Source organism: Mauremys reevesii, linkage group 1 (assembly GCF_016161935.1).
Source record: "Mauremys reevesii isolate NIE-2019 linkage group 1, ASM1616193v1, whole genome shotgun sequence".
Lineage (NCBI taxonomy): Eukaryota > Metazoa > Chordata > Testudines > Geoemydidae > Mauremys > Mauremys reevesii.
Genome location: NC_052623.1, coordinates 242,072,787 through 242,089,571, shown reverse-complemented (window position 1 = coordinate 242,089,571; position 16,785 = coordinate 242,072,787). Strand labels below are relative to the sequence as shown.

At 41.7% G+C, this 16,785-nt stretch overlaps 1 protein-coding gene across 49 annotated transcripts in view; it reads left to right on the top strand.

Annotated features, from left to right (window-relative positions):
* The window catches only part of SOX5 (SRY-box transcription factor 5), an 862,257-nt gene that overhangs the window by 808,754 nt on the left and 36,718 nt on the right, over window positions 1–16,785 (top strand). For 45 of the 49 annotated variants that reach the window (XM_039544018.1, XM_039543816.1, XM_039543795.1 and 42 more), the window contains 2 exons: window positions 6,747–6,924; window positions 14,148–14,320. In XM_039544018.1, the coding sequence (XP_039399952.1) occupies window positions 6,747–6,924; window positions 14,148–14,320 (351 nt within the window). The remainder of the gene's footprint in view (window positions 1–6,746; window positions 6,925–14,147; window positions 14,321–16,785) is intronic. The other 4 variants (XM_039543928.1, XM_039543871.1, XM_039543861.1 and 1 more) reach the window with 2 other exon arrangements.

The following is a 16,785-nucleotide window of genomic DNA, read 5'->3' as shown; positions in this document are numbered from 1 at the left end:
AGTTACGTGATTTCAGGTAGTTCTATACATAGAACCTCCACAGGCTTTGTGACTGAGCTCCCATCAATGCTACTCCTGATGCTAGGACAAAATCTTGCTTAAGCTTGTGCCCTCCTTACTGAAGCTCCCCCATCAACAGAAATGGAAACTGTGCATGAGCATGTCCGGAAGAGAACATACTCTCCTGTGTGTACATCACCATCTTGGATGACTGCTAATCATGGAACTGCTGTCCTAAAAGCAATAGTCATGGGAATAACAACGTAGTGTGTTCTGTAATCCCAAAAGTAAGAAGAGCATTTGGGGAATACCAGCAGTGACTGAAACCACCAGTGTCTAGCCCTAGGAGCTATGCACTAGGCAGTTGAGAATGCAATACAATAAATAAAACAGGTTTTTACACTAGATTTAAGGGTCAGCTAAAGCCACAACCAGAAACTGTTTGAGGTGAAAATGAGAATCTAGGCTGAGATTTGCCTGTAGCTGCCATACGTTAATTAGCAAAAGTCTGCGCTGTGCCACACCAGAGAGGTAGAGGACAGCCTTATTCCAATATTTCCCTTGGATCTGCTTCTCAGGGCCTTTCCCTCTGCTTCCTGATCAACTCTGGTCAATGCCCAGTCTTCAGAATTTCTGTACTGCAAATGTTAACTCAGATGTACAATAAGATTTAGTAATTTCAGTGCATCCAAAGAATAATTCTCCACATCTAAGATTTTAAAAAATTTGCTCTGTTTTTATCATCATATTATGACCCAGAGGTTGGTCTCTGTCTTCCTCTCTATCTTGTTGCGTCTCTGTGTAGATACATAAATTTCCACTTCTAGAGGAAGGGATGCATTATTCTTAATCAAAACTTGGAAATGTGGCAGGAGGAGGTGCAGCTGCAGATGAACGTTATCTAATTTAGCCATCCTGTCGTTTGAACATCCTTACTTAATTTAATACAATTATTTAATCAGTGAGGATAATATCAGCAGTATGATTCATTTATACAACATGTTTCACAACTGCCTTTACCTCTCGTCGTCTTATTATCACCACCGATAATTTCATGAGTGACTATGGAAAAAGAAAAAGAACTGCCGGTATCGTTCTGTGTGGGGACAGCTGTACTCTTCGGGGGACAATGATATTGGAGGATTTTATTTGTGTGTGTGCAATTGCACCCCTGTTACTGATATATATTTACGGTTAAACATTTCTGGATAAGCTCATGACTGGATGACTAGGCCAGTGACTGGGTGTATTGTTCAATGTGCAACAATAGCAACATTGTCTTCTGCCCAGACGCACAGTAAATGCTCCATATTTTGCATTTTTGTTGAAATGAAGATCTCCATGAAAGAGAAAGAGGGTGGGGGAAGTGGGGCCATGGCTTTGTTTCTGGAGAGATGGGGGATGCATTCTTTGAGAAACCCCTTTTCTGGCTCTGTGTTTCTAACTCGTTTGGCTGTAATTTGTACCATCAAGGTCATTTAGATAAGCAGCAATATGTGGTGAATGTGTTCCCAGAGGTCATGAAAAGCCTCTTTAGTAGAACACAGTAGGCTGTGCTTATGCCAGGTCATTTGAGCACATTTGTATTGCCCGTCAGATGATGCACAGTGTAGTTCATGATTTTGTAATAAACTGTGCAACCTGGACCTTCAGTTTGTACTGTTGAGGGATGAAGTGCTTGGGCTTATACTACAACACAGTGTTTCAATAACTGTATTTTAATAGTAAACTAATATATACAATATGTGAAAAGAAGCTAGATTATTAAAATCCAAATGGATGTACCTGATCTTTTTTTTTTTTCCCTCTCTGAGATTGGTCCACTCATCTTTCATTGATTTTTTTTATTAACTGAGACAGAGGAACTCTGGGTAGGGTATTGCAGTCCCCGCTAAAATTCCTACTCAAGCAAAAATCCCATTGGCTTCATGGGGTTTTTGCCTGAATAAGGACTGAATAGAGACCTCAGGATCTGGCCCATAGAGACATTAAAGAAAACATAATTTCAATCAGTTATTTGGTGGGACAATATTAGTGACTTGGGAGTCAGGGTTCTAGGGTTTACTCCAGGCTCTGCCACTGATTAAGAGCATGACCTTGGGAAAATCACGTAGCCTCTGTCTGCCTCATTTTCCCTATCTGTATTAATAACACTTAGAATTTATTTAGCACTTTACATTTACAAAGAACAATACAAACATCTATAAAATGAGTGCAGTACATACCTAACCCATCAGGAGTGTTTTGGCTTGTTTATATTTATGTTTATAAGACACTTAGAAATCCTCTGATAGAAGGCTTTGTTTTACATGATACTTCAGTGAGAAAGCTTAAAGCTCTACAAATCCAGGTGATTCCAAGATATAAAATTCAGATCTTGGATCTTGAATTCTCTGATCTCCCCACATCTCCTCTACCCTCTTCTCCTCCTTCTCCCTACCCCCCAATCCCATACCCTTCCCAACTCCCCAAAAAAAAAGAGTTCAGGGGGATTCAGATCTGGAATTTTGTTTTAGTCCATTATAGGACTAGGAACCAGCTGTAAAAACTTAGATCAGATCTAGGATCTGACCTCCCCATAGTCCCAAAGTTAATGAGGTTTTGGGTCCATCTCTGGTATAGTTTATGATGATCTTTCAACAAAGGAAAGCAAACCACTAAAGCTGTTTGAAAGAATGCTGTGCTGATATTATCATGGCATAAGGGACTGAAATCTCCATTACAATGCATTGGTTCTGCTGCATATATTTCTTTTTAGCAGCCTTAGGGGTATGTTTTTGCTTCTGCTTTGCTCTCCACATTTATTTCTTAATTTTTTGTTTTGTTTTGTTAGCCAAATATGCCACTTTTTAAAGGAAACATTTCCTAACCTTTAATCGAGATCATATTTCACTTTCATCACATCTGTGTTTATATTATTACAAGACTTTTAGGTCTTAATGTCTTCTGTTTTAAGCATTAATCGTTTGGGCTGATTATATAAATAAATGTTTGACTTTGTTAACTCTTCAGGAAAAAAAAATTGGCCTGTTCTTATCATTGGTATCTTAGAATAACTCCGCATATGTGTGTGTTGGGGAGGAGGCAGGGACCAATGAATGTTGGATTTCCTCTAATAAAAGTGTGGAAAGTAATGTTAGATTCTGTGATCCACCTAACAAAATCTCTGTCCTCCCTTAAAGGCACTGTCTACCTGGACTGATCATGTTGGATCTGATTTTTATTTACACTAGGGCCTTTTACACTGCTAGAGTGGTGTAAAGGGCCCTTGGTATAAATGAAAATCAGGTCTGCTAGTCTTTAAGATGGCAACACACTAGCTGCAACTGTATTGGTTATAAATAATGGTAAGAAGGCAAAATGCCAAATTCTCCTCTCAGTTACACAGGTGTAAATCAATAATGAAGTCATTTAAACTGGGAAAGTTGAGAGTAGAATCTCTGGTCCAGAGAATTTAAACGTGTATCTGCAAGTAAGGAAAGGATAAAGTGTTCCATCACATATTGAGCGAAGGTTCTATTGTTGATCTTCATGTTCAAAACAATTGTACATTATAACCAAATCCCAAAACATTTTTATACCAGATCCTAAGGATCTGACTCAGAACTTTTAAACTCTCAGACCAGATTTTAAATGGCATTTCAGTCCAAATGTGGGTTTGATAGGGCCTTTTGAAATGAGAGAGGTAAAATATTATAAACTCTGAATGGTAAAGTAACATCATATTGTAAATACATGTAATAGCTCAAAATAGTCCACTCATTTTCCTGTATAAGAAGCAAGCTTGTGTGACCTCCAATTACTTTACCATTAGCCTGAACACACAATGAAAGTGAATGAAGGGGCAATTTGGAATGACATTTATCAGCTCTGGAACTGTCGACTTCTATTATTTCCACAAGGCCTTACACTTCTTGGCTCCAGAGAAAGCAGTGCTGATTTGAATGAAGAAGAGCATTCTTAGCACCACGAATAGTTACAGCACAGACATCTCCATGGTGGGGTAACTCAGACAGAAAGACCGCCACCTCCATTTCCAACTTGCATTAAATGAGACATTTAAAAAAAATTTGCTTAGTGAGCTAACTGAAAGCCTTGCACTTCACACCAGAAAAAAAAGGGGGAAGGGGGAGGATGGGAATGAGGGAGGCAGGGAAAAGAGAGAAGAAAAGAAGGAAAGGAAGTTGAAGCTCAGTGGGACTAGATAGCCCAAAGATTTATTATAAAGGGAGAGGGTATGGAGCCCTCACCTCTAAAACGTAGGTTTGAATCTAGCCTATGTCTTTATGGTCAGTGAAAGCCATTCCCATCTGATGACTGTTTGGTGGCCTATATGAAATGAGGTGGTGGTCTCAGTCAGGTTTCCAGTGGACAGACATTTCTTCACAGAGCTCATCACCATATCTGGAACTAATCAACCCCTTTTTTTGGCACTTATAATAGAGGTCAAGAATTGAATATACATGGAAACTGACGTCTCTGGAAGGGAGCTGATAAAAGTTGGTGGGGAAGTTTGCATTGCTTCTGGTGATCTGTGCTAAATAGAGGACTTTGGTCTCCAGGGCTATTAGTCTGGCACATTTCATCAACACGGGTGGTTGGGTTTGTTGGGTTTTTTTTCCGTTTGTTTATTTGTTTGTTTTCTTAAGTTGCACTTTTTTAACTGTTTCACTGCTGATCTACCACGGTTGTACTGTTGTTTTCTATTGAAAGTAGTGGAACAACAGGAAAAACCCCATCCCTGTTAGCAACACAGTGGCTGTGTTTTATTCAGATCTGAATGTCCATTAAGAGTCAAGCAAGCACCAGGACTGGATTTGTATTTCTTAGTCTTAAGTGGAATGAGTTCTAAACACTGTAAATTTACATGTCCAAAAATTTCAGTTAAACTGGGTAAAATTTCCAGAAGCCTCTAAGGAGCTAAGTGTCATGGAAAGACAATGAGTGAGCCAAGTCACTGTTGAAAATGGGATTTAGGCTCTTAAATCACTTTTGAAAATTTTGCCCACTAATTTTTATTCTTTATTATGTTTTATAAGTCTTCACAGGAAGTATCTAGGAGAACTTAACTATCACTTTAAAAATGACATTTTTGTCCTTTATTTCCCTGATCATTTTGTTTATTCTGCTTTAATTAATTTTTAACTATGATGATTACAAAAGTATAAAAGTAATCAAATACATTCAAATGTAATAAAGACACTTAACTCAGAAGCTTGCCTGTTTGAGATAATTGAAAGGTGGCATAACAGTGCTTTGCAGAATTACAAGTAGGTTGTTTGATGATGAAGACATTCATATTTATATAACGTTTCCATATGCAGTATAGACCACTGGAAAATTCCTTGCTTTCTGCAGAATACTGCATTCTTTGGACCAGAATTAGTATTACAGTAGCTTCAGATACTCCAACAGTAACAGGGAAAAATTCCAGTGGAGTTCGCTCTACCTTTACCAATCCTACATTATGGGCCTGATTCTGATCTCACACTGCTGTCAGTCGGGAGTAATTTCATAGGAGCAAATGGACTTTCTTGAATGTAAAACTTACGAAGGGAGACCAGAATCAACTCTACTATATCTGTAATAGAGCCCATGCAAAAATATTACTTCCATCAGTTAAAGGATGGGCTTCTTAATTCACAAGTTGCAGAGGAAAGTTTAGCTCTGCAAGGACATCTTTAACACATCCTGCTTTGGCATGATATGATAGTAGCAGACACACAAGTTGCAAATAAGTATGTGGCAGAATGGTCCGAAAACACAGATACCATTTCTGGATATTAAAAAGTAATTTTTAAAAAGGGTTTGCTATTGTATCTCCTCTACAGGGACAGAAAGGGGCTTCTCTGATCCTTCTTTTGCTTTTCGTTAGAGGCAAACCGAAACATGTGACTTTTGATTTTTAATGTATCGTTCAGCATTGTTTATTGCTCGCGCTTGCGCGCTCTCTCTCTCTCTCTCTCACTCTCTGTGTATGCCAGATTCAGTCCTGAACAAAGCCAATATAACTCCTGTTGATTTCACTGTTTGTTGAACTCTCTTTATGAACTTGGCCCATGTTTTCAATGTACACAACCATGGTAATTATTAGTGAACCTCTAAACTTTCCTATAAACATCCAAAAGTTTAGATGCTTATTCTAAATTATGCAAATCTCTGATGGAGATTTGGAAGCTGGAACTAGCACAAAAACAGACTTTCTGGTCCTGACTGGATAAAAATACCCATGAAAGAGATTGCTTGTGGAACTTCGGTACTTGTGAAAACCAGGGAGTTCAGAGGAAAATAAAAATAGAAATACAAAATTAACACATTTACTCACAAGTTTAACCAAGTTTTAGAACTACAAATAAGTTTGGGTTTGGATTGAATTTTAGATGACACTTGTGATTAATTTTTATTTTTTCCACCCATCTCAAGTTTTAAAAAATTACACAAAATATTATTGTCAATGTACTCCTGTTTGGATTGTATAACTATGTATCATGTAGGTGCAAATTTGGGGGAAATTCTTACGTACATTGTGCAAATAAAGAATGTTCTCTAATTCTCCAGTTCATGGGACATTTTGATTCTCAGCTGACATAACATGATGGCATCATGATGGAAATGTTGCATGATGCATTTTTAGGATCACTCGTTTGCAACTTCACATGAATGGAACATGACTATCTGTGTTTGGGTATAACTATGGCAGCGGCAGCAGCATATTTATGACATGCTTTATCTTGTGCTCGTTGTAGGATGAAGTGGCTCAGCCGCTGAACCTCTCAGCTAAACCCAAGACGTCTGAGGGAAAGTCTCCGACATCGCCCACTTCTCCTCATATGCCAGCTCTGAGAATAAACAGTGGGGCCAGTTCACTCAAATCCTCAGTGCCAGCAACATTAGCCAGTCCCTCGGCCAGAGTTAACACAATAGGTATGTTTGTTTTCTTTTGGTTTTGTTGATGTAGCACAGAGGTCAGCATTAAAAAAAATCAGCATTTGCCAACCAATGCCACACAATGGCATATGATAAATCGAAGGTGGGGCCTAATATTGCATTCATTGAAGTCAGTGGCAAAGCGCTCAGTGATCTCAGTAGTGCATGATTGGGATCTTAACTCTTCACATTCAGCATGGGAAAAACTTGTTTTATTTCAGATAATTCTGTATGATAACAATTAATAAATGATTGTTCTGTGGCTACCACTGTGTTACAGTGATTCAGACATTCACCATTTAAAAGTATAAACAACTGATGAATAAGCTTTTAAAAAATCCCTAGGAGTTGCATGTCTACATGTGCATAAAGTTCCTTAGAAAATTACAGGTTTGATGCATAGTCCACTGAAAAGCTTTGTGGGGCATTATTTTAGCTTAATCTACCAGGAGTAATATTAATGGCTAACTAAAAAGTCACCAGGTACATTTCAAAACATACTTTACATTGTATCTTGAAAACAGTCAGGCTAGCTGCTTTTAGTATTGTTCTGTAATATATTATTATTCCTCCCTCCCTCCAAAACTACCTCCCTTGCGACCATTTAAACAATAAATGGTTCTGGTGTTATTGACACTTTGTATTTCACAAGTGCTTTATATTAAAAGGCGGGGTGGGATGTGTGCCCCCACGTGCATGCCAGGTCCTTATGTGTAATGTATATGTATAAATAACATGCAGACACACCCCATTGTAATGATAATCTTTTCCAATCTACTGTACAAAGTGACTGAATATACAGTAGAACCTCAGAGTTATGAACCAGAGTTACAAACCGACTAGTCAACTACACGCCTCATTTGGAACCAGAAGTACACAATCAAGCAGCAGCAGAGACACTCCCCCGAAAAAAGCAAATACAGTACAGTACTGTGTTAAATGTAAACTACTAAAAAATAAAGGGAAAGCAGCATTTTTCTTCTGCATAGTAACATTTCAAAGCTGTATTCTTAGAATGATAGAATCATAGAATATCAGGGTTGGAAGGGACCTCAGGAGGTCATCTAGTCCAACCCCCTGCTCAAAGCAGGACCAATTCCCAACTAAATCATCCCAGCCAGAGCTTTGTCAAGCCTGACCTTAAAAACCTGTAAGGAAGGAGATTCCACCGCCTCCCTAGGTAACCCATTCCAGTGCTTCACCACCCTCCTAATGAAAAAGTTTTTCCTAATATCCAACCTAAATCTCTCCCACTGCAACTTGAGACCATTACTCCTTGTTCTGTCATTTGCTACTACTGAGAATAGTCTAGAGCCATCCTCTTTGGAACCCCCTTTCAGGTAGTTGAAAGCAGCTATTAAATCTCCCCTCATTCCTCTTTTCTGCAGACTAAACTATCCCAGTTCCCTCAGCCTCTCCTCATATGTCATGGACTCCAGCCCCCCAATCACTTTCACTGCCCCCTGCTGGACTCTCTCCTACCTCTCCACATCCTTCCTGTAGTGTGGGGCCCAAAACTGGACACAGTACTCCACATGAGGCTTCACCAGTGTCGACTAGAATATTAAATCAGTGTTCAGTTGTAAGCTTTTGAAAGAACAACCATAACGTTCTGTGCAGAGCTACGAACATGTCAGAGTTACAAACAACCTCTATTCCCGAGGTGTTCGTAACTTTGAGGTTCTACTGTAACTTGAATTGTGATTTCAGGGTGTAAATTAATCACTAACTATTTGGGATTAGGTTGAGACCTTCCTGGGTGGGCGGGGGAGAGGGGGAGTATACTACAGTTGCTTATTGTGGGGTTTCTTGCACCTTCCTCTGAAGCAGCTAGTACTGGCCACTTTTGGAGACAGGATACTGGACTGAATAGACCACAGGTCTGATCCAGTTTGGCTGTTCCTATGATTTTTCCATTGCAACACATTGAAACTATTTGAGGCACTGTGCAGCATAGTCCAGCTGTACATACACCAGTCAGACCCACACTTATGCCCCAAGTTTAAAATCCCTATAGGTGGGTCCCAGTGTGCAGACAGATGGGAGTTATGATTACATGCACCAAATAGAGAACATACTTCTATGGCCAGGGTGAAAAGGGAAATTACTTTATCCAGCATGACATTCTATAAAACGCGATAAATGTTTCATAAATATCCTATTGTTAATTCATGACTTATTATGTATTATTCTTATTAGAACTACACTATTTAACTTTCTAGGTTAGTAATGTATTTGCATCTTTAATCTGTTTGGCCCTGCTGCTCTCTGTGTACAGTGGGCTGAGTTTTCTTTTTTTTTTTTTCACTTTAAAACCTTTGTCCTGAGGAGAGTGAACAGCAGCTCTAAGCATAGAGTTAAGAATCTGACCTGCCTCCCAGTGGCAGACCGTCTCTTGTTCTCCTCTTCCTCCACCCCTGGTATTTTCCATAGATTTGAGATCCCTACAATTTACTTTTCTCCTTTTAACAAAATGCAGATTTTGAAACACTGTACCTGTAATGAGTGATAATGTAATTGGATAAAAGCTGTGAGGATGAATGGAGCTTTAAAGGTCACTCTTGTAAGAAGAATTAATGTGTTATACCATTAATAAACCATGGAAAACTGTGGAGCAAAAGATAACATACTTAAGTTATTGTTAATGACATAGAGTTCACTGCTTTATATCTCCTAGCTACAAATACAGAAAGTGACTTTTTGAGGTTGCTAGCTGAACGGTATCATTTTGTGTACTGTACAAGATAAGCTGTCTTTAAATGCGGCACAAGAACTGGACAGACACAGGCTGCTCCTATCAAAAATCTGTCCTTTATGGAGGACTGGATGATTCAGAGGCTTGGTAATGGTATGTGGAGCCTTTTACTGCTAAGTAACTAGTTCACAGCCAGCCACGGTTGTAGTAAGCAAAAGCCGTTACCATGTATAAACTCTTTGTTGACCTTAACAAAATGAGTTGTTGAGCTCAGTCAAGCCCGCAGCAGAAGTTTGCACATGACTTAAAACCACCACAGTTGACAACCTTGTTGTCACTTTAAGCAAAAAGACCCAAGTACTGAATGGACTAGGTAGACTGAACTATCTTCTTACTTTAAGAGGTAGGTCGCTCCAGCACAGAGCTGAAGCACACTGGTGGGAACCTTGCAAGGCCATTAGCCATGCTGTCTCTGATCTCTGGATAAAAAGAGGACTTTGGTCTCTAGGGCTGTCCATGAGACAGTGGGCCTTCTGACCTAGGTGGGCTTAGGCCCACTGTCCTGGAATTCAGATAGGCTGGCATCTTTCCCCACCACTAAATTCACTTTAAAACCACCTTTTAAAATCCATCCTTCAGACTGTTTGTTTTCACTGTGCTCACAATATCATTCAGTTGTATCTGGTCAAGGGGAGCATGCACCTACATATCAGAAATAATGTAGAGCATGTAGCTAGGGGCACATATGGCAGGGCCGGCTTTAGGAAGTGCGGGGCCCAATTTCATTTTTTTTCCCCGGGGGGGCCACAAAAAAAAAAAAAAAAAAAAAAAAAATTCTTTCATTTCAGTTCCACCAGTTTGTAGCTACAGTATGTATTTTTGTACCAATAGGGTTACCATATGTCCATATTTTTAAAAATTCCTCCTGGATGATTTAAACCAAAAAAAAGACATGTCTGGAAAAAAATACGGATGTTTAAAACCCTACTACCTAAGTTTTTTTTAAAAAGATGGCCTGAAGAAAGAAGCTCTGTTTCACATGTGTGTGGGTCCCCCTACCACTCCCTGGGGGTGTGGTGGGGTGATGTCCAGATTTTTTATAGGAAAGTCCGATTGGGGGTTCTTTTTTTTTATATATATCCTACCCCCCCCCCCCCTTTTCTTTTCCAATTTTGCTGTCTGGTCACCCTAGTGTGCATGTGTGGTGTGCCCAGCCCCTCCCCTCCCCTCCCTCCCCTGCAGGTGTGTGCAGGGTTTACTACCCTGGGAACACCAGTGGGGGTGGGGCTGGGGGGGGGCAGGGGGGGTGGGGGCAGGGGCTGGGTGGTGGGGTCTGGCTGCAAGCAGTGCAAGGGGGGCTGGGGGGCTGGGGGGAGGGGGGGGGGCTGGGGGGGCTGGGGCTGGCTGGGGTGGGCTGCAGTGGGGCTGGGTGCAAGGTTGTGCGGGGGAGACAGGGGAGAGGAGGAGGGCTGCGGCAGGCGTGGTGCGGTGGGGCAGGGGGGGTCTGGAGACAGGGGGGGGGGGGGGCAGGCAGGGGGGGGGGGGGGCAGGGGGTGGGGGGGCAGGGGGGGTGGTGTGTGGGGTGGGTGTAGTGCTCAGGGTACTCCCCACCTGTCCCTCCTCTCTCCTCCCTCCCTCTCCCCCAGCAGCAGCAGCCAGCAGCCGGGGCTCGGGGCCTGGGGCCCCCCTCTGGGCTCCCCCTCCCCCCTGCCCCAGCCAGCAATGCCCCATGGGAGTGGCAGGGGCAGGGGGGGCTGGGGGGGGCTATTTAGCAGGGAGCACTGGCCCCCCCCTACCCCAGGACTCTGACTCTGGCCCAAGAGGGCTGGGGGGGGGCCCCCCTGCCCCTGGGCCTGCTTTATCCAGCCTGGGGGGCCCGGGGGGCGGGGGGAAGGGGGGGGCCAGGGGGCTAAGGGCAAGGCCAGGGCAGTTAAAGCAAGGGAGCCCCAGAGCCCCCAGGCTCAGGGCTGGGGGCCAGGGCCTGGTGGCAGGGCCTGTGGCCTGGGGGCCCCAGCCTGGCTTACCCCCCCCTGGGAGGCCCACCCCCTGGGCTGCCCACACCCGGCAGGCGGTGGGCCGGGGGAATTGGGGGGACGGGGGGGGGGGGGGGGGGGTTGGGTTGAATTGGCCTGACATATGGTATGTGGTTCTTTGGTTAGATACATCCACACTGCCTGTAAATCAATCTATAATTTGAGGAGTCACACGTGTCATGATTTCACATACAACTTTAAATCCAGGCATTTCTTTTCAGAAGCAGGCATATGCCTACCTATTAAAAACAAAAACAAGTCCCCCCTTCCTCCCTCCCTGTTGTCTCCAACATCTAGATACTGGTTTGGCAATCCCTGTAACTAAGTGCATTTAGTATCTCTCTGTCAGTAATTCACCATGTACCCTAAACAGAAATAATTTACTTTCGACTTGCATCTATATTAATCTTTTCTCTGCATACCAGCATATTGGCAGCTATTGAAAAACATAAGGAGTGCTTGCTTTTATTCACTGACATGTGCCAAATCTTCTCAAAGAGAGTGGTAGTCAGGAAAAAAACAAATGGTCTGGAGAAGGGCATGAATTCCATTTCTTAGGCAAATTCAGCTATAATACAGATTATAACTATTATACCCACCCTAATCAAGAGCACTGCTGTTTTTAAATGTCACTGGTTTTTTGTTTGCTTTTTAATATATTTTGACCAAATGCAAACTTGATCAATAACAGATGCAAGGTGAGGAATGAACCAAGTGACTTGCTAAGATGGGGACCAACCCCCCCTCCGCCCCGCCCCCAAAAAAGCCACCCTATGATACCATTTAGGAGGTGTGGATTACATCCTTCCTAGCATTGCCCCGAAATCACTGAGCCCAGGTCATTTGGTAAAAATAAGTTATGTGGATCAAATTAATTTTATGTAAAACTGCCAGTGTTTTCAGATACCTAACTGAAAGGTATTTGCTGATCTGCTCCCCCTACACCCAGACTGTACAGAAACTTTTGCTTTCAATTCTCCAAAGGAGACCAGAATGCCAGGTTCATTTGGGGAGGGGGTGTGTGGAATGAGGGCACAGCAGTGCAGCACTGAACTAATCTGACATCAGCTTCTTCCACTGAAATGTTTTAAGCAGCAAGACAATGTTCTATGTTTTTTGGCAATCAGTGGATCAGATAGAAGACTCTAGCAATACAACAAGGATGTGTAATCTGACATGATTAGACAAGGCTCTTTAGGAACAGAACATTCATAATTGAGACAAAGAAAGAGTATTAATAACACTTTCCTAACACGGCAGTTAGCCATTTTATATTTCCTTTCTTTAATCTTAGTGTTTTTCAACAAATCATGGGATTTAATAGCGTGTTTTGGCAGATTAGAGGATTTATGGCCCAGATGTTTTTTGTTCTAAAAATGGATTAGGGTGTAAAGTTTGCTGGAATCCATGGAACATGTTGAGGCAAGCCGGTCATTTTGTGTGTGATTAGTGCTTGCCTTCTGTCTCACAGTCCCTCCATCTGTCACAATTCACCAATGGATCTGGTTAGATTTAGCCTCATGTCACAAACAGAAGTCCCTTTTCTGGGCAATTTCATATTACAGATTCATTGTATGCCATTTTTATGCCCTAGTTAAAAGACAGAAAGAAGTGTGTGTGTGGAGGGGGGGTGGGGGTGGGGAGGAATGATAGATACTAGCTTCTCCTATAATGTTTGAAAAATAGACCGGGGCTTGGAGTCTTCCATCAGTATTCCATCCTACAAATCACATGCAGATCATAATAAGTATAATCTACAGTACGCTAAAGGAAAAAAAAATGACAGAGTATCATGTTTAAAATTAAATAGCATTAGCTGTGCTGGTGATGATTGTAACATTTTAAAATGAAATAATTCAGCCACTACTAGTGCTGAACCCTAGGCAGTGAATTCACAGCCAAATAGTGTAGACATCCGACCTGCTATCAGCAACATGAATAGAGCGGGAACATAGGTCCATGGAGCTGCGGTTTCTTATACATTTCTGAATGACAGGTGGTGGTGGGGAGCATTCGACGGCGGAAGTTTCTTTTCCCAGCCATTATGCTCCTTGTGTCTATAGCAAACCACCGCCACCTGTGGTTTATTTTAATGTATTCACAAGTTTTAAGAAAGGGAAGGAAAAAATGGTCTATTTTTAATAGTTTTGGATTGCTTGCATGATCAAGGCCTCCCACGTCCCCTATCAAGTTACATCCTGCTGTATACAAACCACAAGGCCAATCTCTATAATGTTGGGTAAACATTGAAACTAATGGAATCAAGTATCAGAGTGATGCTATCGGTACTAATGTTTCTCATGGTTTATACCCAGGTGGCTCTATCATAAGAGCAGCATATTTTCCAAGCACAGACAGGTTTATGGGTCTGTTCATTGTCTCTGTCTCTTTCTCATTTAATTAAGTGCCCAAGGAAAGCACTGATGAGTTTCACTGACAAAAGCAAAAATGTTTTCTTGTAACTTTCCTTTCTTTCTTCCTTTCTTTTTAAGATATTCTTTCTTCTATCACGTCGTCAGGTTATTTAAATGACCATGATGCTGTTACCAAGGCAATCCAGGAGGCCCGACAGATGAAGGAGCAACTTCGGAGGGAACAACAGGTGCTTGATGGGAAGGTGGCTGTTGTGAATAGTCTGGGTCTCAATAACTGCAGGACAGAAAAGGTCAGTTCCTGAGACTCCCTTTTCTGATAGTCACTTGGGTGATCATATTCTCCTTGTATTCAGGCATTACAGACACACACACACACACAATCTCCTTCTCCCTCTCCTTTCTCTTCCTTACTTCCCTGCTCTGTCTCCCTCCTTCCTTCTGTCAAAAAACAAACAAAAACAGCCCCACACAGACATGGAGACAGTAGAGCCTAAAACATAGTTAAAGTCCTTATGAAAACTTTGGAGACCACTAAGGCTGTCAGTATGTATTATGACTAGGTGATCTTTGAAATATCTGGGTCTGAGTGAAAATCTTGCTTTATGGAAATGCTTACATGTTTTTGTGAGATGAACTGGATTTGCAAATACGCAAGCTTCTTTAGGAACATAAGCTTTGCTGATACTCGGGCTCAGCTTCTGGGTATTTAGCCTTATGAGGTTGTCATATATGATGTTTCGTGACCATTGCAACATAGCACTGTCAAGTCATGTTAGATGACTTAGCAAAACTGAAAAAACAGAGAATTGACAATACGAACTGCACCAAATATTTTCAGTAGAACTTAGAAGCGTTAGAACTGAGGGGCCCTGAATTATTCTAATTTTGCCTGCTAAACTGTAATAAGCAAAATTGGTAATATTTTCTTCTCAGGGAACACTTGTATATATTGTATCTAGCACAGTCGTTTTGTCATGGGGGTTACAAGAGTCACAGGTTCCACAACTTCCTGCTTTTTTCAGGAAATGCCTGTGACTACTTTCTGCTGCCCTACCCCTTGCTGAAGGGGTGCTTAGGCCCACTGGTCCCTTCCTGGCCATGTTTACATTGAGATGAAGACAGTTATGCTACCCAAGACAGAAATGTGCAAAAGTCGTTGGGTGCTTCACAAATTCATGTTTTTACAATATATTTTCCAGGATTTTTTCCCAAATATTTCTCCAGACAAAACTGCTTTAATGCTACAAAATAATCAAGATGAAATATTATTGCATTTGGTGAAAATGAAATTTTATCGGATCCTTCAGTTCTCGTGGCTCTTTCATTCCAAGATCCCCATATGACTCATTCAGATAGGCAAATAGATAAAATAAAAATGATCAGCTACTTAGCAATAACTTGAAAGTCAGTCATCCTGGGAAGCTTGTGAGTCAAACAATATTGTCCAGAACGAGCAGATTGCTAATTTGGATAGCTTTCCAGTTTCCCTGGTTTTTAGATGGAGTTTGATCAATAAGCTGTGAGAAGCCAGCAGACCGGATAATGAATGTTAAATGTACATGTGAGTCTGTCACTACTGTACTTTTTCACCAGCCTAGCATGGGTGTAAATGATGTAGAAATGGCTCCAATTTCATGCACTCTCCTGAGAGGAAGGGGGAGAAAAAAGAGGTCAGTGTAATAGGTGTCTGGCAGTACATAAAACCTCTTTTAGAAGAATAAGGTATTGGGTATTGAGAGAGAGGGACAGAGCATGTTTATGGCATTTCACATAGAGTAGCAGAAGGGAAGGGGGGAAAGTGGAGTGTCAGCTATAAGGCGAAGTGATCACAAGCACAAAGGAATTTATATTCAAATATTTAAGCATTCTTGAAAGGATGCTTGGAGCAGAAATTCCTTTTCTGTGCTCCCCATGTAGAAATGACTTTAACACTCAGCCAGATGCTAATGCAAAGTGACTCAAGCTATTCCTCGCAAGCATAGCTAAATTGCCGTTATTTGTTAAGCGCATTGAATTCAGCTGTGGATACAGCAGTTGGTTGCATTCAGAAAGCATCTGTACCCTTTTTTTTTTTTAATCCTCCAAAGCAGAGACAACTCTACCTATCTCCCCCCTCTCCTCCCCTGTGCTGGCTGGGAATTGTCAAGTGACAACCGACCAAATCCTTTTGGACAGGAAGCCTTCATCCTGAGTCCTATATACTTGCAAAGCAGGCCTTGTGGTTGGATCAGGGAGCCCATTAAAAGCACTTTGATGGTATGGAAATTCATCTTCATGAAGCACCCAGGCCCCTAAGCAGCATGCTGTTTAGCTGTGGTTACAGATCAGTCATTCACATCGGAGGACAGTAATTGTGCTGACGGCTTGTACAGCAATGGAAGTACATAAAATAATCCCAGGCCCTCCACCATGGCACTGCGAGTTAATCTTCTTTAATACACAGATCAGCTGTTGTTCTAACACATGACTTTATGCCGGCTCTAGTGACTTTGCACAGCCTTTTGATTAAGTAACAGGAGTGGAACCATCTGCATTCGCTTTATTCTGTTACTTTCCTATTGTTAGGCTCCTCCTTGCCCTTCTGTTTTCACTTCTCACCCTCACCGCAAGCTCTGAGGTTTATTTTGCTCTCTAGTTCATGTTCCCTGTTTGTCTTGGGTGTGCATGAGGGGAAGGTATAATAGCATTTGTGGAGTTGGGGGGTTCAGTTTTTCTTTTTTAAAGTGGCAATAGCTTTTTTGATACAATAGCTGCC